At 40.8% G+C, this 26,535-nt stretch overlaps 1 protein-coding gene across 2 annotated transcripts; it reads left to right on the forward strand.

Moving 5' to 3' along the window:
* The first annotated feature begins 5,349 nt into the window (after positions 1–5,349).
* On the forward strand, positions 5,350–25,861 carry LOC115103972 (leucine-rich repeat and immunoglobulin-like domain-containing nogo receptor-interacting protein 1). 2 transcript variants are annotated; one of them, XM_029625062.2, is made up of 3 exons: positions 5,350–5,604; positions 22,350–22,466; positions 22,573–25,861. In XM_029625062.2, the coding sequence occupies exon 3, from the start codon at positions 22,585–22,587 to the stop codon at positions 24,424–24,426; it is 1,842 nt and encodes a 613-aa protein (XP_029480922.2). In that variant the 5' UTR covers positions 5,350–5,604; positions 22,350–22,466; positions 22,573–22,584; the 3' UTR covers positions 24,427–25,861. The 2 variants fall into 2 exon arrangements, with proteins under 2 accessions (XP_029480922.2, XP_029480913.2); XM_029625053.2 differs by lacking the exon at positions 5,350–5,604 and adding an exon at positions 19,844–20,159.
* The last annotated feature ends 674 nt before the right edge of the window (positions 25,862–26,535 follow it).

A 26,535-nucleotide genomic window follows, 5' to 3' on the forward strand; every position in this document is an offset into this window, starting at 1 on the left:
TTCACAAGGCCGCAGGAACAGATGGATTACCAGGACACGTACTCAGAGCATGCGCTGACCAGCTGGCAAGTGTCTTCACTGACATTTTTAACCTCTCCCTGACCCACTCTGTAATACCTAAAGTCGAAGTCGGAAGTTACATACAGTTAGGTTGGAGTCATTAAAACTCCTTTTTCAACCACTCCACAAATTTCTTGTTAATATTCTATCATTTTGGCAAGTCGGTTAGGACATCTACTTTGTGCATGACACAAGTAATTTTTCCAACAATTGTTTTTACGACAGATTATTTCACTTATAATTCACTGTATCACAATTCCAGCGGGTCAGAGGTTTACATACACTAAGTTGACTGTGACTTTAAACAGCTTGGAAAATTCCAGAAAATTATGTCATGGCTTTAGAAGCTTCTGATAGGTTAATTGACATCATTTGAGTCAATTGGAGATGTACCTGTGGATGTATTTCAAGGCCTACCTTCAAACTCAGTGCCTCTTTGCTTGACATCATGGGAAAATCAAAAGAAATCAGCCAAGACCTCAGAAAAGAATTGTAGACCTCCACAAGTCTGGTTCATCTTTGGGAGAAATTTCCAAACGCCTGAAGGTACCATGTTCATCTGTACAAACAATAGTACGCAAGCATAAACACCATGGGACCATGCAGCCGTCATTACTCTCAGGAAGGAGATGCGTTCTGTCTCCTAGAGACGAATGTACTTTGGTGCGAAAAGTGAAAATCAATTCCAGAACAACAGCAAAGGACCTTGTGAAGATGCTGGAGGAAACATGTACAAAAGTATCTATATCCACAGTAAAATTAGTCCTATATCAACATAACTTGAAAGGCCGCTTAGCAAGGATAAAGCCACTGCTCCAAAACTGCCATAAAAAATCCATACTACGGTTTGCAACTGCACATGGGGACAAAGATCATACTTTTTGGAGAAATGTCATCTGGTCTGATGAAACAAAAATAGAACTGTTTGGCCACAATGACCATTGTTATGTTTGGAGGAAAAAGGGGGAGACTTGCAAGCTGAAGAACACTTTGCTTTGCTGCAGGAGGGACTGGTGCACTTCACAAAATAGATAGCATCATGAGGGAGGAAAATTATGTGGATGTATTGAAGCAACATCTCAAGACATCAGTCAGGAAGTTAAAGCTTGGTCGTAAATGGGTCTTCTAAATGGACAATGACCCCAATCATACTTCCAAAGTTGTGGCAAAATGGCTTAAGGACAACAAAGTCAAGGTATTGGAGTGACCATCACAAAGCCCTGACCTCAATCCTATAGAAACTTTGTGGGCGTAACTGAATAACTGTGTGCGAGCAAGGCGGCCTACAAACCTAACTCAGTTACACCAGCTCTGTCAAGAGAAATGGGCCAAAATTCACCCAGGACAACAACCTCTACCTCAACATCAGCAAGACATTGGAGATAATCGTGGACTAGAGGAAACGGAGGGCTGAGCACGCCCCGAATCATATTGACGGGGCTGGGTGGAGCACCAAGTCTGGAGCCAACAGGACCCTGAACAGCTTCTACCCCCAAGCCATAAGGCTGCTAAATATTTAGTTAAATAGTTAACCAAATAGCTATCCTGACTTTGTTCATTCACCCCTTTTTGTACTCATCACATACGCTGTTGCTACTGTTTACTATCTGTCACTTTATTCCTAGTTATATGTACATATTTACCTCAATTACCTAGTACCCCTGCACATTGACTTGGTACTGGTACCCCTTGCATATAGCAAAGTTATTGCTACTCATTGTGTATACAGTTTATTATTATGTGTTTTACTATTCTATTATTTCTCTATTTGCTTTCTCTCTGCATTGTTGAGAAGGGCCCGTCAGTAAACATTTCACTGTTAGTTCACACCTGTTGTTTACAAAGCACGTGACAAATACAATTTGATTTGATTTGACGTGCTGATGTGGAAATGATCACAGGATACCATCATATCTGGCAATGAAACAAAGCCATTCATGATTCCTAATAACTAATGATATTAACTGGGATCGTTGTGCAGGCGTCTGTTATTTTTGTTGACGTGCACATGTTCCCTTTACTGTTTATGGGATTAAAGTTCATGCAGAGCAGAAATGGCTAACCTCCACATCACACAGACAGAATTAAAAGCCAATTACAATGCCACAGAATGCAAGCTCATTCACTATTTTATTTAAAAATTGGTAGATCTCATCTGGCCCGTGCTGCTCCATCTCCAAGTTTGCTCTTTAGGGATTAGTAGTCCGAGACAAAATGTAGTTAAAGTGGTGCGTGCCTCATGCTTCGGCCTCCAAAGCATATTTTTAGACCAGGGTCAAACACTCACTGTGCAGAAGAAAAAGTGAAATGAGCTGGGAGACTGTAGCTAAGTGACGTTCACTTTATAGCGGTGCCAATATTTGAAAGAATACTTGAGCACTCTGCATTATGGGCCTGTTCATTAGTGGAGCCAAGCAGAGCCACAAGAGACAGCAGCTGAGGCCTCACTGTGGGATTAAAAGATGATAGGTCTATTTGGAGTTCCATGCTTTGATCCACAGAATAGTATTAGGATGACCTTTGACATCATATGAAATTCCATGCACCACAGTTACTAATGTGTGTGTGTGTGTGTGTGTGTGTGTGTGTGTGTGTGTGTTTGTTTACTTGGTTAGTTGGTTGGTTTGGTCTGTTATAGACTTTAAACTCAAATCTCAAATTTAAATGGTGGTCAAACTGTTATAACAGACAAAAGCAATTTTCACAAATTCCCAATATCCCAGAATCTATTATCCGCATCAACCAAGCAACATCACCAACAGATGATTCTGTTTTGTAAAAACATTTAACGAATTCATCACAACAATGTTTTACTAATTACATGTTTGTCTGAGATTAGCATTTACATGTAATTAATTTATTGAGTCTTGCTTTGGAGAAGGGAGTGTGCTTTGTTTTTGTTTTCCCCTTGTTTTCATTATATAAAAACATTTAAGGATGGATCAGAGCCACCCAAAACAAATAATCCCAATGTAATCTTCTTGGTTACAAAACAAAGTGCTGGCCGCTAACCAAGCAGAGCCTGTTAGCAGGTCTTTGACCAGCTGTCTGTGGCAGCCTCTACAAAAAGAAAAACCCTCAAGAAAGAGCTCATCCTTAATTTCAGGCTCCTTCCTACGCAGAGAAAAACATAACGATTATTCATATTGTACAGATTATGATTCTTTATGGTATCATTGTGATGAAACACAACATTATCTGTCTGTTATTCTGTACATGTTTTGTTTTTTGGCTAGAAATATTTATCTACATTAATCAACAATGTTGATATAAATATTTTGACAATGATGCAAATCATTCCTCATCATGTTTTCTTAGATTTCGTTCAGGTCTGATATATGTGAAATGGAGTATGTGACACTAATGTAGTCCACTAAGATTGTTTTGTTGTACTACTGTAATTCCGATTAAAGTAAGTGAACTCCATAATGTAGTAAAAGTGAGAACCGGCTCCATCTCCCTTTGTTCATTTTAGACATTCTCCCCCCAGTGGCCAAACGTAATTAAAGTCCTTTGGGCTTTGCCAAGAGTGCCACTGTCCTTCCAAATCACTAATGGATGGCGCACCAGTTTCAGATACAGAGAAATAAAAGGCTACTCACGATCATTACAGCAAATGTAACATACTGGTTATTAAAATGAATTAAGTGACTATCAGCTACATTATGTTGGCAAAGCAACCAATGCCAACTAATGCACCTCAGTGAACAACACTAACAGAATGTCATGTGGAGAGTGTGGGACTCCTGTGCAATCAATACATAATGTATCTCTAATGCATTTTTTTTTACATCAATCCAGGCAGGCAGGTCACCCATGATACAAGTCAGTATTCTAATATTCTGCTGTCCATCCATGTCCGAGGATGTCAGGAGATGACCTGGAAACCAGCCACTAGGGGCAACAGTGAGCAATGTCACCTTCAAGCATCTTCCTCTAATTCCAAAAGTTGAATGTTTGAATCCAGTGATAGAAAGTAGTTTTCTATATATATTGTTTAAGCCTATCCCAAACCTTAACCCTTACCTTAACCATTGAGAGTTAATGCCTAACCTTAAACATTACCTTAAAAATGTGGAGTTGATGCATAAACTTAACCTTAAACACTTTGACATTTTCCCTTGTGAGGCAGTCTCACCAAATGAACATGGCCATGAGTGTTGTTAAACGCAATAACCTTCTGCACCTGCCTCAGTTTCAGGCGCACTTTTCCTCTAGGTCCTCATCAGGAACATACCGTCCGGCAGATGCTCCATGTTATGCTCCATAGAGAGGAACCGCAAGGCTGCCCTGCTCCAATCAGAGAGCACCAGGTAAACTGATGAGGATGAATTCAAATGGAACTGTGGTTGAGCCCAAATCTACCATTTACTAGTGGGAGCCAAGGCCCAACATCTAGCCCATCTGGCTTCTTTCTGCGAAGCAGTCACAGTGTTAGATTAAAACAAAACCCAGAGTAGTTTGCCCGTATCCCATTGATGGGGAGTTGGATTGACTTGTAAAGCTCACAGGGCATTGTCAGGTTGGCCACACTTGAATATGGTGGCAAAATCCCTGTGCTAGACAGAATTCTTCTTGAACATAAATCTCTTGTATAACCTAAAAGGAATGCTCAATTTCAGTTTAGAATCAAACATACCAATATGTTTGTGTGCCAATTAAAATATCAAATAATGTTTTGTGAGGATTATTGTGGCAAATCCACGAATGATTGCATGCATGTGTATGCACACTTTGAGGCATGGGCTCTCCAACTGAACGCTGAAGGGGATGAATTTAGTCTGTGATTGCCCTATAGTTTTTTATTTATATATATTTATGTATTTTCTATACAGCTGGTGTCTTGCCTAAATCAAAAGATTTGCCTGACCAGAGTGCACATTTGCCCATCATTCCCAAATATTGGCCTAGCCGGCGCGGTAGTAATGTACTGTCGTGGATCATTTCCAGAACTCAATCAGTCTAGTGGATAACATCACAAATCCTGTCAGAATGCTAAAATCTCAGGGATTTCGCCACCATGTTCGCGCATCTATGGTAGCCTACTATGAACTCGTTCTTACACACTTGGTCGTTGCACTATGTCCTCATGGACAAGGGTTTCATTCATGTAGTTGACTGGTTCGTTGATGTACACCAATAGGCCACTTTCCTCAAATTCGCTTGAGATAATTCTGATATTTTTCTGTGGGATGCAATTGCGACTCGAGCAAGAGCGTCACTACCACGCAGAAGAGCACAAGCTGGGCAAGAAGGCGGGCTTTCGATAGCGTCAGAATAGAATAAAGTAGTCGACATAAATTATTTTCCGTAGCGTAATTATCCTACCCCAGAGGGTGGTGCAGTAGTCAGAATAAATTAATGAAGGAGGACAAATTAAATTGTGTAAGGTCTCAAGGCATATGTTTTAAAGTCTTGTAAAACATAATAAATCAACCAGCAACCGACGCGAAAAGCTTAGGCGAGAAGGAACCCGAACGTTTGGAGTTGTGCGTAAAATATGGAAATGTTTTACTATCAACGTTTTATTGAAGTCATTAGCTGGTGAGTTTTCGTTCATTGTATACAATTTTCAGTGTACATTTTAAATTGTGTAACCCTAATTGATTTTGCAATTGTGTTTTTATATCAGACAGTTCAAAGGCTACTGATTTACCAGTCTGCATTGTTGGCTACTTGTCAATAATATGAACTAAGCACCTGTGGGCAGCAATATTTTGTACAGGAGCGGACTTGTGTTGTCGCCCTTTGGCGTCGATTGATTTATGGGTCAGCCTAATTCAGACCCCATGTAATAGTTTTTATGGTCAACGTGGGCTTCTGGACAGAGACCAGCTCAAACGAGTTCTTGACATGGCTTTCGACTTTAATCCCACAATAAGTGCCAAAATGGTGACTGTGATTTCCATTTGATTCCTTTGACTCAACATTTGAACAGGTTCACAACCTAATATGGAAGGAACAAAAACACAAACGTAATATTAATAAATATACAAAAATACAGTACCTGGGTTGGCTAGGCTATATTGTCAAAGAAGCAAAGTCTAGACACCTTGATTTATCTTCCAATGAAAGTATGCAGAATGCAAAGTTTTTCCGGTCGTGACAATATATATATATTTTTTTAAAGCAATCCTGATTGAGCCTGGTAAATGTTCTTATCATTTAGAATACGTTGGATGAGCCAATTATATAAATATCCATTAAAACGTATAATTAGATAATTAGACGTTTATGATAGATTTTTAACTTCATAATTGATTTTCATCTGCAGCCTGATAAATTAAAATTTCAATTATAATTCATCAAGGAAGAGAGAAAGATACAATAATGTTATCCAGTTTGTAGATTTTTTTGTACGTTTTTTCCCCCAGCCAGAGAGAAGGCGCATATCACAGAAGAAGGAGAATATCACAACAATGAAGTGCGACTGGCAAAGCAGAGTGCCAAAGAGTACCTTTTGGTGACTGGCCAAATAGGCACTTTAATCAGGAGGTGCTTTATGCACAGGAAGTATTTCAGTATCATTGTTAGGGGAATGATTTATCCTGACTTTTAATTATCAACCTGACCTGATCTGGGTCAAGCAAGATTTTTTTTTTCATCAGTGCCTTCTTTGTTTTGCTTGGTCGCCATTACTGAAATGTAAATGGTCTTGTTCTTAATTTCAAAGTTATGTGAGGCAGGGCTGTTTATACAGTCCCAACAGTCCAGGGATGAGAATATATTTCGACAGGTTGCTCAGCTGCAGCTTTTAGCTTCATCTGCAGTCCTTAATAGCAGGCTTAGTTAAAAGCATTGGGGCAAGGTCACGCGGTAACGGAGTCACACTCCCACTATAAAAACGGCCATATCTTTTTAATATGTGTCATGGAGCCATATGGGAGTCTTTAAATGCATACAATTAAGATGTATTATTTAGTTTCTGGGCAGGTGTGACTCCATCAAGCACTAATCAATTTTTTGCATTAAATATGTATTTGAACAATTACTTGTTAGTATTGCACTAACTAGTATGGCACTAAAAAATGATATATACACACACACACACACAATCGTTAAAGATACAATATGTAACATTTTGGGTGACCTGACCAAATTCACATAGAATTGCAGGTTATAGATCTATCATTCACAATGAAAGCAAGTCTAAGAAGCGGTAGACATGTTCTATATGTGTTATTTCTATGTTTCCCATTCATTAAATTTAGTTTTTGTGTCTTTTACTTTCGGTTTTGTATACCAGCTTCAAACAGCTGAAAATACAATATTTTTGGTTACTGAAAATATATCTCACAGAGGTTTAGATGGTACAGTAATTCTCTATATATTACTTGCTTTCTCACATAAACTAAAATAAGGCAAACTATTAAAATTTTAGCAACCAGGAAATGGCAGAACGATTTCTGCATATTGCACCTTTAAGATCTGGCCCCAATTATTTAAAAAAAGATATGCCCATTTTTGTAGTGGGAGTGTGACCCTTCTACCGCATGACCTTGCCCTTTGAACCTGGAAGATTGCACCACAGATCCTTGCACACTTTCATCCATTCTGCTCCAATTTGACTCTTTACAGTCCAGGGGATTAACATCAAGGCAATTCCACTGTAAAATAATATTTCACTTTAATAGTATGCCAAACATAAAACATGATTTCAAGGTTAAACAAACCACACTACTCGATGCACAAGGACTACTTTTATCAATTTTCACAGAACATTTTACAAAAATACTTTTACTCGAAGAACAGTGCAGATGTAAAGTTTGGTAACAGAATGACAGTGAAATCTCCATCAGTGTTCTATGTGACCACGTTGTCTAAAAACGACTCTGAATTAAGATTCAAATATGTCTACAGAAATAATGGGGTGTCAGCTATGATATACTATATCTACAAAAGTATCTAGACACCCCTTAAAATTTGTGGATTCGGCTATTTCAGCCAAACCAGTTGCTGACAGGTGTATATAATAGAGCACACAGCCATTCAATCTCCATATACAAACATTGGCAGTAGAATGGCCTTACTGAAGCGCTCAGTGACTTTCAACGTGGCACCGTCAAATTTCTGACCTGCTAGAGCTACCCCGGTCTACTGTAAGTGCTTGTTTTGGGAAGTGGAAACGTCTAGGAGCAACAACGGCTCAGCCGCAAAGTGGTAGGCCACACAAGCTCTAGGAACAGGACCACTGAGTGCTGAAGTGCGTAGCGTGTAAAAATGGCCTGTCCTCAGGTTGCAAAACCCACAACCGATTTCCAAACTGCCTCTGGAAGCAAAGTTAGCACAATAACTGTTTGTCAGGAGCTTCATGAAATGTGTTTCTATGGGCAAGCAGCCACACACAAGCCTAAGATCATCATGTGCAATGCCAAGCGTTGCCTGGAGTGGTGTAAAGCTTGCCGCCATTGGAATCTGGAGCAGTGGAAACACGTTCTCTGGAGTGATGAATCACGCTTCACCATCTGTCAGTCCGACAGATGAATCTGGGTTTGGCGGATGCCAGGAGACTTCTACCTGTCCCAATGCATAATTCTAACGAGTGGAGTTGGAATAATGGTCTGGGGCTATTTTTCATGTTTCGGGCTAGGCCCCGTAGTTCTAGTGAAGATAAATCTTAACGCTGCAGCATACAATGACATTCTAGATGATTCTGTGCTTCCAACTTTGTGGCAACAGTTTGGGGAAGGCCCTCTCCTGTTTCAGCATCACAATGCCACCGTGCACAAAGTGCGGTCCGAACAGAAATGGTTTGTCGAGATCGGTGTGGAAGAACTTGACTGGCCTGCACAGAGCCCTGACCTCAACCCCATCGAACAACATTGGGATGAATTGGAACACAGACTGCGAGCCAGGCCTAATCGGCCAACATCAGTGCCTAAAACTGATTAATGCTCTTGTGGCTGAATGGAAGCAAGTCCCTGAAGCAGTGTTCCAACATCTAGTGGAAAGCCTTCCCGGAAGAGTGGAGGCTGTTATAGCAGCAAAGGGGGACCAACTCCATATTAATGCCCATGATTTTGGAATGAGATGTTTGACGAGCAGGTGTCCACATACTTTTGGTCATGTAGTGTATGACACCTTGAGTTTGAAAAAAATATATACATATTTTGGTTATTGAATTACAGTGAAGTGGATTAACACACGGTAACAGAATGATGGTAACAGAATGACATCATGTGTTCTTGATCTGTACTGTAGACAGGTTAGCTGACATCACAAAAACAATGCAAACGCTTTACTGGGGCAGAAGGCGGTGTGTTGTTGTGATTCTGGATGACCAGATAGCAAGCAGCAATGATAAGAAGCTGCCATGTGGGGAGTCGTTTCAGCTAGTTTTATGTTGTTCTTCATACCATGTCTTGTTTTAAGGTGTTTTGACTAATTTCCTGTCAATGCTAATATGGCAAAAATGTGCTAGCTAGCTAATCAACAACTGTAACGATGTATTTGAAGGACAAGTTCTCATTCTGCAAATGTATTTCTTTTCAACATTGGAGATGAAATATATACTAAACAAAAATATAAACACAACATGCAACAATTTCAAAGAATTTAAGGTAATCAGTCAATTGAAATAAATATATTAAGCCCTAATCTAACATGACTGGGAATACAGATATGCATCTGTTAGTCACAGATACCTTAAAAAAAAGATAGGGGTGTGGATCAGAAAACCAGTCCGTATCTGGTGTGACCACCATTTGCCTCATGCAGAGCGACATCTCCTTCACATAGAGTTGATCAGGCTGTTGATTGTGGCCGGTTGTTCCACTCCTCTTCAATGGCTGTGCGAAGTTGCTGGCTATTGGTGGAAACTAGAACACGCTGTTGTACATGTCAATCCAGAGCATCCCACACATGCTCAATGGGTGACATGTCTGCTGAATATGCAGGCCATGGAATAACTGGGACATTTTCAGCTTCCAGGAATTGTGTAGAGATCCTTGCGACAGTACATTATCATACTGAAACATTAGGTGATGTTTGCGGATGAATGGCATGACAATTGGCCTCAGGGTTGAAATTGCCACTGATAAAATGCAATTGTTTTTGTTGTCCATAGCTTATGCCTGCCCATACCATAACCCCACTCCCACCATGGGGTACTCTGTTCACAATGTTGACATCAGAAAACTGCTCGCCCACACGACGCCATACACGTTGTCTGCGGTTGTGAGGCTGGTTGGACGTACTGCCAAATTCTCAAAAATGATGCTGGAGGCGGCTTTTGGTAGAGAAATGAACATTACATTCTCTTGCAACAGCTCTGGTGGAAATTCCTGCAGTCAGCATGCCATTTGCAAAACCTGAGACATCTGTGACATTGTGTTGTGACAAAACTGCACATTTTAAAGTGGCCTTTTATTGTCCCGTGCACAAGGTGCACCTGTGCTGTAGACAATGCTGTTTAATTAGCTTCTTGATTTGCCACACATGTCAGGTGAATGGATTATCTTGACAAAGGAGAAACTCTTACTAACAAGGATGTAAACAAATTTGTGCACAACATTTCAGAGAAATAAGCTTTTTGTACGTATGAAACATTTCTGGGATCTTATATTTCAAATCAAATTTTACTTGTCACATGCGCCCCGAATACAACCGGTGTAGACCTTACCATGAAATGCTTACTTACAAGCCCTTAACCGACAATGCCGTTGAAGAATTACAGTTAATAAAAATGTTCCCAAAAAATTAAAAATCGAATCAATCAAAAAGTAACATAAGAAATGTACATAACAATAACGAGGCTATATACAGGGGGTACAAAGTCAATGTGTGTGGGGTACAGGTTAGTCCAGGTAATTTGTAAAGTGACTATGCATAGATAATAAACAGTGAGTAGCAGCAGTGTATAAACAATGTCAACTTGTGAAACATGGGACCAACACTTTACACATTGCATTGATATTTTTGTTCAGTGTAGTTTACATGCTGTCAACAATCTAAGCCAACCCCCGTCTGTTTTGCCCCATAGTTGTGCACGTGCCAGTTTTGATTCTAAACAACCAACCATTCTATACAGAATTGCATAATTATGGATGATGTTTACTGAATAGGTACGCAAAGGTAGAACATTTGTTGGTAAGGGTAGGCAACAAGTCTGCCACGCTGATCCTCAACACTGGGGCCCCCCATGGGTGTGTACTTAGACCCCTCCTGTACTCCCTGTTCACCCACAACTGCATGGCCAAACACGACTCCAACACCATCATTAAGTTTGCTGATGACACAACAGTAGTAGGCCTGATCACCGACAACAATGACACAGCCTAGGAGGAGGTCAGAGAACTGGCAGTGTGGTGCCAGGACAACAACCTCTCCCTCAATGTGAGAAAGACAAAGGAGCTAATCGTGGACTACAGGAAAAGGCGGGCCGAACAGGCCCCCATTAACATCGATGGGGCTGTAGTGGAGAAGGTTGAGAGTTTCAATTTCCTTGGTGTCCACATCACCAACGAACCATCATAGTCCAAACACACCAAGACAGTCGTGAAGAGGGCACGACAACACATTTTCCCCCTCAGGAGACTGAAAAGATTTGTCATGGGTCCCCAGATCCTCAAAAAGTTCTACAGCTGCACCATCGAGAGCATCCTGACCGGTTGCATCACTGCCTGGTATGGCAACTGCTCGGCATCTGACCGTAAGGCGCTACAGAGGGTAGTGCGTACGGCCCAGCACATCACTGGGGCCAAGCTTCCTGCCATCCAGGACCTATATAATAGGCGGTGTCAGAGGAAAGCCCAAACAATTGTCAGAGACTCCAGTCACCCAAGTCATAGACTATTTTCTCTGCTACGGTAAGCGGTACCGGAGTGCCAAGTCTAGGACCAAAAGGCTCCTTAACAGCTTCTACCCCCAAGCCACAAGACAGCTGGACAATTAATCAAATGGCCACAGGACTATTTACATTGACCCCCCCCCCCCCTCTCTCCATTTGTTTTGTACACAGCTGCTACTTGCTGTTTATTATCTATGCATAGTCACTTCACCCCTACCTACATGTACAAATTACCTCGACCAACCTGTACCCCCACACATTGACTCAGTACCGGTACCCCCTGTATGTGGCCTCGTTATTGTTATTTTTTTGTTACTTTATTATTTATTTTTTACTTAAGTTTATTTTGTAAATATTTTCTTAACTCTTCTTGAACTGCGCTGTTGGTTAAAACTTCTTTGGGCTGCAATCCCGTGAACAGGGTCGATATGACAACAGCCAGTGAAAGTGCAGGGCACCAAATTCAAAACAACAAATCTCATTATGAAAATTCCTCAAACATACATGTATCTTATACCGTTTTAAAAGGTAATCTTGTTGTTAATCCCACCACAGTGTTCGATTTCAAATAGGCTTTACAGCGAAAGCACCACAAATGATTCTGTTAGGTCACCACCAAGCCAAAGAAAAACTCAGCCATTTTTCCAGACAAAGAGAGGAGTCACAAAAAGCACAAATAGAGGGAAAATGAATCACTAACCTTTGATGATCGTCATCAGATGACACTCATAGGACTTCATGTTACACAATACATGTATGTTTTGTTTGATAAAGTTTATATTTATATAAACAAAATCTGAGTTTACATTGGCGTGTTACGTTCACTAGTTCCAAAAACATCTGGTGATATTGCAGAGAGCCACATCATTTGACAGAAATACTCATTATAAATGTCGATGAAAATTCAAGTGTTAGACATGGATATACACCTCTTCTTAATACAACCGCTGTGTCAGATTTTTAAAAAACTTTATGGAAAAAGCAAACCATACAATAATTTGAGAAGGTGCTCAGAAAACAAATAAATTTTTTCCTCCATGTTGGAGTCAACAGAAATCAGAAATTACATTATAAATATTCCCTTACCTTTGATGATCTTCATCAGGATGCACTCCCAGGAATTGCAGTTCCATAATAAATGCTTGATTTGTTCGATAATGTCCATTATTTATGTCCAAGTAGCTACTTTTGTTAGGGCGTTAGGTGCACATATCCAAACGTTCGTGCAGGTCAGGCATAACATCGGACAAAAACTTCAAAAAGTTATATTACAGGTCGTTGAAACATTTCAAACTAAGTATAGAATCAATCTTTAGGATGTTTTTATCATAAATCTTCACTAATGTTCCAACCGGAGAATTGCTTTGTGTGTAGGGAATCCATGGAACACAGGTCGCTATCATGTGAAATGCGCGTGACCAGGAAATGGCTCTCTGCCAGTAACCTGACTCATTCAGCTCTTATTCAGCCCCACATCACAGTAGAAGCCTCATTCAAGTTTCTAAAGACAGTTGACATCTAGTGGAAGCCCTAGGAAGTGCAACGTCATCCATATCCCACTGTGAATTCAATAGGGGATGGGTTGAAAATCGACCAACCTAAGATTTCTCACTTCCTGTTTGGATTTCTTCTCAGGTTTTTGCCTGCCATATGAGTTCTGTTATACTCACAGACATCATTCAAACAGTTTTAGAAACTTAAGAGTGTTTTCTATCCAATAGTAATAATAATATGCATATATTAGCAACTGGGACTGAGGAGCAGGCCGTTTACTCTGGGCACCTCTGGGCACCTTTCATCCAAGCTACTCAATACTGCCCCTGCCACCATAAGAAGTTTTAAGGGCTTATAAGTAAGCATTTCACGGTAAGGTCTACACTTGTTGTATTCGGCGCATGTGACAAATAAAGTTTGATTTGATTCCAAATTTGTGTGTGTGTGTGTGTGATTTCAGTGCTATCGATAAACAACTCTTGCATTCTTGCCAGTCAATGCATCCATATGACCCATCAAATATTTGGCCTTCCCAGCTAGCACATTTGGTTCCTTGGAAGTTGTGGGAACTACTGTTTTTGGTTTCACATTGGTTGTTGGAATGAAGCCATGTGTTTCCTGACTGGTAAAACATCACTTTAAAAAAAAAACATTTTAATGTTCTGCTAACAGAAGTTAACATTTCGGCTGTTCTAAGAACATTTATTTTACAGTAGGTTACAGGTAGATTCTGAGAATGTTTTACTCTGGTACCTTGAAAGCTTTCCTGGGTGGTTTTACTGAAGCTCTGTGAACGGAGATTATAGTTAATTTGGAGGTTCTTGAATAACTTCTTTAAAACTTTCACAGAATTGTTCAATAAGACTTTTAATAAACTGCTATCTTATTTTAGGTTTAGGTTTTTTGAACTCCAAGCAGAGATTGAACACATTGAACCTATAATCTTCTGTTGTTTTCCATGGAATTAGTCCACTGCGCCACCAGGATGGAGGTAGCATGAAATGTTTGTTTATGCACACAAAACTGTTCATTTTAGTCTATTCAAACAGACCCCATTTCAAAGGAAACAAGCACTTCTTAAGATGCGCTCATTAAGATCTGGCCAATAAGTTGGCACAGCTAATACACCTGAACACACTTAAAGAGAGAGGATATAGATCATTTTGTTGATGCTGAGAACGGAATGTATATGTTTTTAAATAACATTCTTAGAACATTCTCTAACGTTACTAATGTTTTCTTGTGTTTTTTATGGAAAGAACAATTTGAAAACATTCACAATGGACAACCACACTCTCATCAAACTCTAAGAAACATATGGTTCTCAGAACATTATGTGCTAGCTGGGTTTGTACCCACAATGCATCACTATTGACCAGACCAAATCTGTACCAATCATAGACATTTATGTTTCAAGTTTGGACATCACAGTACAGCACAGTTGGTTACACTAAATGGAAAGAGAGGGGGCACATGGGTAGATGTCAGTAAGAGGTGGTTTATCTAGATTGTTTTCAAACTCTTGCTTTGACCACCACTTGACAGAAAGAAAACAGTTGTGAGCTGAACATAACAGTATGCCAGTGGAAGGGAGGACAGTAGCAGGTGACCCAAATGTGGTTTCTGACTACTATGAATTTCCATTGTAGCCATTCAGTTGCAGTCAGTCTGTTACAAATGTTTTGGTTATTCTTTCAACGATTTGTTAACAGAATAATGCGTTTTAATCACTTAATAAATTATGAACCAAATTGTTATTAGTAAAATCACAAAACAAATTGGTTTGTCTACCTTTACTTGTTATGTGAACTTTCATAATCCTCCCTCCTGAGGGAGAGAAATGAGGAAATATCTTTAAAGATATGTGGGTTTTTGGTAACTGAATGATACTAGGCAATATTTCTTAAACATAGAGAAGGCAAATTGTTTTTTATTTTTTTTATTTCTAATACCTTTCAAGACTTTTTCTGCTAGATGTTTTCTAAGACCCCTTTTCCATCTGTTTGACCAGAAATCAAAGCCTTTGTTTATTCCTAATTTCTAGCATGGACAATGGTGGACAATGTATTTCCCCCCAGAAATATTGACTCTCGTAGGTTTCATTTCACACCACATTTGATGTGCTCCTATGAACTTCACATGTGAATGCTCATAGGGCTTTTTACATGGAACTGCCCATCACTAGTATTGGAGAGTTGGTTTAAAAACCTGTTTATGGAGGATAATGCATTCTGTTCACACCAACTCTGTGCTGGGTTGACAATTTCAAAGGATTGTTTCTGTCAATCTCTTTTTTATGCCATTTCAGTAGCCTCAAACAATACCCATTTGGAAGGATTGTGCATAAACATTATGCATACATAATAAAAGTCACAATATGAAGATTTAAATGGCAATACCCTTGGGCTCATGTGAAACCAACAAATTACTTATTCTCGCAATTGCAGTGGTTTATGAGAGACTGTGCTAAAGGACTAGGACTAATGTTTATGCATGTTTTCATTCTACCTTTTAATTTGATTAAGTTGCTGTAGTGTTTCTGCATATCAGAGGACTTATTAAACGAATCAATGATGTAAACACAACATCACAGCACTATAATAAAACCTCATTGTTAATCTCCCAACCAATCTATTTGAGCAAAATGAAGCATGGTTGAAAAACCTGCATACTTACTCTGACGTCACAAGGAAATGGACACGGTGTCTCTTTGCCTTTCTTTGATGATGTATTCTTTCAGACTCAACCGCGGTTATCACATTTATTGGATGAGATAACAGCCCCAGTATGTGCCGTACCCAGAGAGGACAATATGTGCATTCCATTAGCGTTCCACATGATTGGACCAACGCTATAGCTTTAGCACCACCATAGCTGTTTACCTTTATTGGAATCAAGTTAGGATTGTGGCTGGCTCTGATCAGATTAGCAAGCAGCCCGTAAGTGTGCCAAACGGGAAAAGCTCCACCTGTCCAGTGGTGTGTGGAGGATTATGTAGTGTAGTTGCTTTTCTGTAAAAAACACAACCCGTAACAAACTGTTGTGGCTCTCTTTCAAGAGGTTGATCTCTTTGTCCTCTCAAAGCTGTTTTGGAATAGTGAAAGCAGAGAGGGTATGCTGAAAATGGAAGGACATTCTAATGAAAGTGTAGCCTAAAGGAGACCTTATAACAGGCCCAATGTAACCCAAGAATGGTACAATTGGCTGCTGTTATATATTCTTGGTATACTATAGGCGGAAAGTTTCCTGACTGCTGAAGTCCACCTTCAGAAGAATCAAGTACCTTTTTTTAAAGCGTGCTTGCTGGAATCCTTGTTTACCATCCATCTCCTCCTGTCAGACATGGTTCTTTCTCTCATTGTACCTTGTTGGATTCAATCTGTCAATGCTATTAACTAAAACGACCTCATTCGGCATGTCACATCAGTGCTGCACTGAAACCAATTATCTTTTCTCATTTATTTGTGCTATTATTAATTTTGCAGCCAGTGCACTTTGTGCGAGCAGTGACTTAACTGACTGCCTTGATAAAGAATTATAATATAGTGCTCCCTGCAACACGACAGAACACTGTCTCTGGAACCAGATTGATTTGAGTGGGCTGTCATAGTGACCCACTTCTGCCTCTGCCTGTGTGAAAGAGTGAGCGTGTAAATACAAACATATTCAGAGCGCACACACGCGTACACACACACACATAATGCATAACGCCTAACCCTAAGCATCCCGACGCAGACACACATTCCACCATACAAAGACCAGAAACTCTCCAAAACCCACAGATATTTAAGTTGCAAATACACACAAAAGGCATTTGTATAAAACACATTAAATCCAGATGAAACAAATGCAATTGCAAATGTGGGCACAGTGTCACACAGTTAATATAATCATATTTGTCACAGTTGCAAGCTTACAGCCAGACAAACATACTCTTCTTTATGGCTTCCCTATATGCTTAGTGTAATGCAATTACACAATCTATCTAACGTAGGTCTACACACACACACACACTGCAATATTATTGAGGTATACGTTGTCTTTACAAAATGTTTTAAAGTGATTGAATCAGAAATGGCTTGCTTGACTTGAGGTTGTTTACGAGCCCTTTCTCCTTTCCCTGGCAGACCCAATGGCAAAAAGAATCTGGCATTCTGAAGAGCACTGCTATTCTCTCCCCCTCAGCCTAGCAGCTGTTCTGCTCACAAACCTTTTAATACACGCTTGTAGAACTCTGGTGCATATCACAGAGGCTGGTGCACAGGGGCAGGTGCCAGGAGCAATAAACAATGTCTTTCTAGCACATAAAAACATACAGATATACACACAGAGACACTTTCAACAGAGTGGATGCACACCCCCTGGTCCGTGACCCCCCTGACCCCCTGGTCCGTGCTGTTGTTTCATTTCAGCCATCTTAATTGGTCTAAGAATAGCACTTATACAAGTGTCAAAGTGTAGCCTGGCTTACACTGTGTGCATTCTATTTCTAACCCCATGATGATTTGGAGAGTGACCAATGTGGGGAGGGGAGGAAAAGTCTGCCAGGGTGTCTGTTTTGAGGACTGACTTCAATACAATGAATGAACACAAGACTGTTCTCGTGGGCCCATCCAAAGCGGCCCCCAGCTAGACATCATGCACCGGTTCAATTGGGTCTTCTTGCCCATAATCTCTAAGTGTCCCTGCCAATACTGATCGGGAAAGATATGTCTTGAGGTAGGAAAGACCAAAGGCTTTGGGAAATACTAGTCAGGTTGCAGAGCAGATACCACTTCAAAACAATGAATCACATTAAAAAACAGATCAAACTTAGTTTGGGGTTGTTGTTTTGCTCTGTTTCTGCTGTGGGTCATGTCAAAATGAGAAGGAGGCTCATGAGCCACAGTTTTGGTTACCTAAAGTCATTCCATGGAGTCAGTAATGGGGATTCTGTAGCTAGGCACGCGCTGCAAGGTCACTGTTTTGACACTCAGAATGTTCTGACATCTGTCCACAGTTTGATGTAACACGATGACAGCTGAGCGGACTTGATGAGTTTTATGTGATGGTGGGAGAGAGCTGAGTGGCAAAGTCCAAATGTTTGAAAGAATTAAGCAACAGTGGGATCCAACCCAAACACCAAACATGGTTTGTGGATCTGCCATGGGATTGTCTGAGTGGATGTTACATCAGGTTGGCTTTGATATGGTTTGCATTTGGCGTTGTGGTTGTCTGTTAGATAAGAGCTGGCCGCTGCACAGGTTTGGACGGGTGGGTTTTGGTGTTATGCAAAAGTTTTACATCTCGGCCAGTCAGGCATTTTGCCATCAACTGTCCAGTTAAAAACAATAACAAACCGAATACCCACCCAGGACAGACTTCATTCAACACCTTCCTCAACAACTATTTCAATTGGAACAATACTTGAAATAGTATTCTATTTTTACCCGTAAGAATGTACTTAGCATAAATATGATACCGTGTGACTGTGGAATCCAAAGTGGGTGAAGTCTAGGTTCCTGACCCAGGGTCTGGTCACTTTGTGACCTCTAGGTCAGGACCATTGGCTGCAATCTAGCTTCATGGTGTATGCATGGACATACAGTACCAGTCAAAAGTTTGGACACACCTACTCATTCAAGGATTTTTCTTTATTTTTTTATGACTATTTTCTGCATTGTAGAATAATAGTGAAGACATCAAAACTATGAAATAACACACATGGAATCATGTAGTAACCAAAAAAGTGTTAAACAAATCAATCTTTTTTTTTATATATATTTGAGATTCTTGATGACATCTTTGCACACTCTTGGCATTCTCTCAACCAGCTTCACCAGGAATGCTTTTCCAACAGACTTGAAGAAGTTCCCAGATATGCTGAGCACTTGTTGGCTGCTTTTCCTTCACTCTGCAGTTTTTGCGACTGCACTTGAAGAAACTTTAAAATTTCTTGAAATTTTCCGGATTGACTGACCTTCATGTCTTAAAGTAATGATGGACTGTCATTTCTCTTTACTTATTTGAGCTGTTCTTGCCATAATATGGACTTGGTCTTTTACCAAATAGGACTATCTTCTGTATAGCACCCCTACCTTGTCACAACACAACTGATTGGCTCAAACACATTAAAAAGGAAAACAATTCCACAAATTAAATGTTCTAACAAGGCACACCTGTTAAATGAAATGCATTCCAGGTGACTACCTCATGAAGCTGGTTAAAATAATGCCAAGAATGTGCAAAGTTGTTATCAAGGCAAAGAGTGGCTACTTTGAAGAATCTCAAATAGAAAATGTATTTACATTTTTTTTGGTTACTGCATGAATCCATATGTGTTATTTCATAGTTTGATGTCTTCACTATTATTCTACAATGTAGAAAATAGTCAAAATAAACTAACTCTTGAAGGAGTAAGTGTCCAAACTTTTGATTGGTACTGTAGAGCAGGAGGAATTCTATAACACTGTGGCTGAAGGCTCAACCTCTGACAGCCCTGCCTCATTCGGACCACCTAGCTTCTTGCCGTGATGTCATGCACCTGCCAGTCTCTGTCTCTCACAAGTCCACACTGAGGGATCAACACGGTTCATTTATGTTAGCTTGCACTATGGTGTTAGAATGGCTCAAGCAGTTCCAAACGTCTGAGCTCAAGTGGATGGGTTGAGTCAGCCCTTCTAGTCGCTATAAGACCGTTTTCGGGAATAGCAGGGATGAGACAAGCCACTCTGGGACTGATTTCAAGTTGGCCGGTCAGTGATAAGGCTGTGTCGAGAAAGGACAGAGTGAGAAAGTGTCTCTATGATGTTGGACTGAGAGACCGCAGCTCCCGCAGGTTTGACTGAGCTCAGCACTGTATATTTATAATATTGATGTATTAGTCATCATATGCATATTCATTTGATATATTGGATTGTAGATTTTCAGCATTTTTAGAGTAGTATATGATATATTTTAGAAAGGGCATGAACAAAGAAATATGGTAACGGTAAATAATTGCAAGCTATATTGTACCCATATTTACTTGTATTTTGGTTTTAAGCAGTAGTTAAATCACAGCAATGGATCGGTCCATAGTCCTCTTGATGTGCCTGACAACCCTTTGTCAGCTAGTGAATGTTTTCTTCAGTTGGATCTTGGGGCCAATTTTTCAAATGCAATGCCACAATTAGTAAACTGATTGGATTCATTTACAAGATATCAGCAAAAACATGATTATGTCATCACATTGTGCCAGTTGGGGGAAATATATGTAGGCTATCACTTTTTACTTTTGTTTATTTAGGTTTTACCTTTTGATCAGTGGTGGAAAAAGTAAAAGACACCTTAATAGAAAATGACTCAAGTAAAAGTAAAAGGCACACAGTAAATTTCTACTTGGGTAAAAGTATTTGGTTGAAAATATACTTAAGTATCAAAAGTAAAAGTATAAATTCCTTATATTAAGCAAACCAAATTGCACAATTTTCTTGTTTTTAAAATTTACGGATAGCCAGGGGCACACTCCATTATTCAGACATCATTTACAAATGAAGCATGTGTCTTCAATGAGTCTGCCAGATCAAAGGCAGGGATGACCAGGGATGTTCTGTGCATGAATTGGACAATTTTCCTGTCCTGCTAAGCATTCAAAATATAACAAGTACTTTTGGGTGTCAAGGAAAATGTATGGAGTAAAAAGTATAATATTTTGATGTATAAGTAGTCGAAAATATAAATAGTAAAGTACAGATACCCCCAAAAATGACTTAAGTAGCATCTTAAAGTATTTTTACATAAGTACTTTACACCACTGCTTTTGATGTTGTTGATTTAGATTTAGCCTTTTGGTGTTTGAGGGCTAGATCTAAATGCAGTTGCAGTTACAACTAATGTTTTTGGCATTTGTGTCGGTATAAGAGTTAGTGCTTTAGTCAGTGCTTTAGTCGTCATCATCAGGATTAAAACTTTTAAAAGCATTCCTAAAATCTGATTTGCACCATAGTTGAATCACAAATGTTGCTGAAATGTATGAACATATTATATTTTATATATTTGTACTTAAAAGGACAGTTTGAGATTTTGGCAATTAAGCCTTTTTGTTCAAATGAAGTCAAATGAAAAAATGTATGTGTCTGTGTGCAGTTTAAAGGAAGTCAAAGGTAGTTTCTGGAGCTATTGCTTACTAGCGTTAGTGCAATGACTGGAAGTCTACAGTAGCTGCTAGCATTGTATCCATGAGTTCAACTGTGTTGAACTATCCCTTTTAATACAGTGTAGTTGAAAATGTTCCCTAATTTCTTGTCCTGCTTAATGAATTGAAAAGGAGCCTGCACAGTACGACAAAACCATTTTGTTTCTTGGGGTATGTACGATGTGCCCCTATGGGAATGTTAGACTATTCCCTACTCGACCTTCTCAACTTGGTCCTGTATAGCCTACGTGCGCACATCTGCTTTCGCATGTCACGTGTCACTGGCCCTGACCACAGATAGCCTGCCTAATCCAGATGTCTGGCCAGGGGGCACAGCTCCCATCTGAACTGGCCTTCATCAGGGTTTTTAGAATCAGTGAGCATAGGTCTGGATGCACTAATGAGGATTTTTTTTTGTGCAGATCAAGATGGGGGCACGGTCATGGGCGTGTGTTTCATTACCGTATCACTACCTTTTAGCCTGCAGCTTAGACTGAGGATATAAGTTGCAGAGTAAAAGTGGTAAACAATGTATTATTTGGCAATCAATTAGTAGAGATGTTCTCTGTATTAAACAGAGATGTAGGTCGATAGTAATTAGGACATCTGCTCTGAATAGTACCTTAATTATGCTCTGACGTTGATCATGTGGATTTTTTAATACATTTTTTTTTTGTCTTGATTCCACTCTCAAATTCACCACTTTTGTTTTAGGTTTATCTCAAAATGTTGAAAACTCATGCTTTGTCCATAAATCTAGCATTTGCAATCCATGATTTACAAATGCTACAAAGAATCATTGCTTATGTATTTTTGGGGGGAGATTAATTCCTGTCTCTTTTGTCTCTCTAGGCCACTTGCAAGGACATGTTTTTCACAGAACATCATCTCTTATAGAAGACTTAACTCAAGTCTGATCCCAACTTGACCACCACTGGTTATGAAAACCTGCATCCTCATAGTAAATCGGTAAGTTCCTTAACAAATACTAAAATATATTCAGACCTTTGTTTTCATCTGTTATGGCATTGTGAGTTAGCATGACTGCTCATAACCTTTTTGTTTCCATTTTTAGGCAGGAGGCAAGATGTTTGTGGAGTCTGTTGTCAGATGGGGGGCATGGAGCATCTTGCTCCAGTGTGGATTATTGGGCGTGTCAGCAGGGGACTTCCCCTGGCCTTGCCCTGCCAGGTGTGTGTGTCGGCTTGAGACTTTAGAAGTTAACTGCTCTGACAAGCAGCTGACTTCTGTGTCTGAGGGCTTCGCTAGTGGCACCCAGCGCATCAACTTATCTCGTAACAAGCTGAAGACGCTGGGTCGTCGCCAGTTCTTTGGCATGACCCAGCTAGAGGATCTGGACATTAGTGACAATCACATTGCCATGATTGAAGTGGAGGCTTTCCAGGGCCTGCAGAACCTCAAGACCCTGTGCATTAGGAGCAATCGCCTGAAGATCATCTCTGTGGGGGTCTTCTCCGGACTGCCCAGCCTGCGCTTCCTGGACCTGAGTGAGAACGAGATCCTGGTCTTTCTGGACTTTACTTTCCGTGAGTTGGTGAGCCTTCACCAGCTGGAGGCTGGGGAGAATGACCTGGTGTTTATCTCCCAGCGGGCCTTTACCGGCCTGCAGAACCTGCAGGAGCTCAATCTGGACCGCAGCAACCTGACCTCCATCCCCACCGAGGCACTATCCCAGCTCCAGAGCCTGACTCGGCTGCGCATGATCCGCCTCACCATCTCGGCGCTGCCCAACAATGCCTTCCGCCGCCTGCATCGGCTGCGTAGCCTCGTCATCTCCCACTGGCCCTTGCTGGACAAGCTGGCCAGCAACAGCCTGATTGGCCTCAACCTCACCTCGCTGGTCATCAGCAGCTGCAATCTCAGTGCTGTCCCATACCAGGCACTGCGCCACCTGGTCTACCTGGGCTACCTGGACCTGTCCTACAACCCCATCACAGCCATCCAGGGTAACCTGCTGGGGGACCTGTTGCGGCTGCAGGAACTGCACCTGGCTGGGGGCAACCTGCTCCGCATCGAGCCAGGGGCCTTCAGGGGGCTGGCATACTTCCGTCTGCTCAACGTGACATCCAACCAGCTCAGCACACTGGAGGACAGTGCCTTCCACTCGGTGGGGAATCTGCAGGTCCTGCGGCTGGATGGGAACCCCCTGGCCTGCGACTGCCGACTACTCTGGGTGGTCCGCCGGCGACAGCGCCTGAACTTTGACGGTCGCCAACCCACCTGCTCCACCCCAGACATGGTGCGAGAGCGGGAATTCCGGGACTTCTCAGAGAAAGAGCTCCCGAGACTGTTCACCTGCCGGCAGGCCCGCATTGTAGACCGCAGGTCCCAGGAGGTCAGGGTGGAGGAGGGCACTACGGTGCTCTTCTCCTGCAAGGCAGATGGTGACCCAATGCCCTCCTTTACCTGGTTGTCAGCCCAGCGGATTCCGCTCTCCACTACGGGGCGCATCAGGGTGTTGTCCAATGGGACTCTAGAAGTACGCTATGCCCAGGTTCAGGACAGCGGCACATACCAGTGCACGGCGGGCAACGCAGCTGGCAACGACAGCCTGTACGTCAGCCTCTATGTGAAGGGTTTCCCACGTAACCGCACCATGCCATTTTTCACAGACGAAGGCTGGATAGAGTCCTCACACGCTCCTACTGCCAACTCCTCTGCCCAGGTGGCCAACCAGTACCCGTTTGATGCCAAGACACTGATCATCGCCACCACCATGGGCTTCCTGTCCTTCCTCAGCTCAGTGGCTATCTGCTTCGTCTTCATGTTCTTCTGGAGCCAGAGCAAGGGGCAAATCAAACACACAGCCACCATCGACTATGTGCCCCGTTCCTCAATGGGGGTAGGAGGAGGAGGAGGGGGAGGGGGTGGAGGGGATGCTGGCAAGTTCACCATGAAGCTTATCTAAGGTTATGTGGGAGAGAACTTGGGACACATTAACTGTGTCACCCCATGAGGGTGAAGGCTCTACAAGGACACAGGGCCACGGTCTGCCTTCAGAAAGCTAGATCCTCAGTGCACCCTTAACATACAGAAATTATACATATCTGATGACTTATCATCCTAAATATCTTGGAGAACAAAAAATAATGAACAGTGGTTGTCTAGAAGCCGGTTTATTTAAACTCTGTTGTCATTTTTTTTTAAATGGTGTCATTTTCTTTATTCAAGTATTTATTCAACATTACAATTACAGTGCTACAAAACGAATTTGCCGTTACTACATGATGACATGAAATATTATACATGTTCATGTGTATAAGGAATGCTCTTAAAGGGTCAAGGTTCGTTTCACTCATATCAGGTGTGCTTGGTGGATCTGATATACAGATATATAGTAAGTGTGGATATCATGTGTCAACTTGCCAATACAGGTCAACCAAGCATTGCCCTCTGACCTGAGGATAACTATTTAAGCTTATCCACAGAGGATCCATTCAGAGACTGCATACTCACCATTTGCTTAAGGCTCTATGAAACTATAATAATATGCAAACACATGATTGTAGTTATATAGTTATAATAGATGTATAGAATATTGTACTAGGCTATATTCAAATACTGTAGATAAATCAGTTTCACTGTACAGTAACATTTCATGGCTCACTTTTTGACTAGCCTCTAGTTTACGAAAATTCATGTTGTTTTGGGGACAGGAGTATTATTTAGCTATCAGAATATGACAGTGTCCAGCGGGTGATGAAATTATAATCTGTACATAAGAATGTATCCAATTCCATGTCATATTATAAGCAATCTTTTAAGCTTTAAATCCTATTTCCATTCGATTTTTTTTATAACAAAGTAAGATAGTTCGCACACATCAAATACAGAGAATTCAAGATAACTTTTTGCAAGTCGTTTTCTTTTTATATCAGTGGAATTTCATACTGTATAATTTGGTAAGATGTTGCAGTCAGCAACGATGCTTCAATGATAATATAACTGTATAACATTCATGTAACCTCACACAGTTTATTTTTCCTGAATGATTATCGATCACAGGGTATTGAAAATATGTGCCTGAGTAATCTTACTTGCCATTAAAGAAACAATGATGAACTGTAATGGCGAACAGTACCTTGTAAAATTCAATGTCAAATGTAGGTCGTAGACATTTCCATGCTCTATGTTACTTTATGGCTGTATCTAGTCCTGTGGATTAGTGTCACTCAAATATGCCACTCTTCTTTCATGTACACTTGTTGTGTAGGTACACACAAACCTAAATTCCAATACAATGTAAATGATGTACACATCTATAGTTAAGTCTGTTTTGCTATTTTATTTGTATAATATAATCTTTTTGCATTTTGAAATGATTAAAAACCTCCTTTAACCTGCCTCATTGCCTTGGATTGATTCAGCAATATCCCATAGCCTTTTATGAAATGACAAAAAAAAACGATTCAGTCTGCCACAACATACACATCTCAGTGGATCTGAGTTGTGCTCTATTTTAAATAACTATACAGTACATTGTTAAAGAATTGCTATGAGAGAGACATCCTTCACTGCATAAGACACAGTACGTTGATAATCTCAATGTTTTGGCTCAGTTGTCGTGCCCATTTCAATCGATTAGAGCAGAGAAAAACAGATTTGTTTCATTGCCTCAGCACAAACGCAGATGGTTATTTGATACAGCTATGTTTGTTTGTTACACTTCCTTGTTGGTCTTACTTTTCTGACGGAAAGGAGGAAATAGTAAATGAGGGTTTTGCTGTATATTGTCTCATTAGTTCAGTTGAAGGTGACCGCATGAAGGTCAACCTCAGGAGATCCACGATCCACTGACAATTTCCCGTCCAGACGGATTTGAAGCCCACCAGCTCTAAGTGGATTCGGTGGAGAGCAAATCATTTTCTCTCTCTTGCCCTTGCCCAGAATAATCCAGAAAAAATGATAATCACGTGCATGAGCAGAGATTTAAACCCTTTTGGATTACCTCTGCATGTCTCAATCTGTTATATAGGTCTGTCTGGTGGCTGCTAACCCGAGGCCTGGCCTGTCATAT

Source organism: Oncorhynchus nerka, linkage group LG3, assembly GCF_034236695.1.
Source record: "Oncorhynchus nerka isolate Pitt River linkage group LG3, Oner_Uvic_2.0, whole genome shotgun sequence".
NCBI classification, from domain to species: domain Eukaryota; kingdom Metazoa; phylum Chordata; class Actinopteri; order Salmoniformes; family Salmonidae; genus Oncorhynchus; species Oncorhynchus nerka.

Bases quoted from the DNA above. Each gene is read 5' to 3' on its own strand.
- LOC115103972 (XM_029625062.2), top strand. From the start codon at position 22,585: ATGTTTGTGGAGTCTGTTGTCAGATGGGGGGCATGGAGCATCTTGCTC.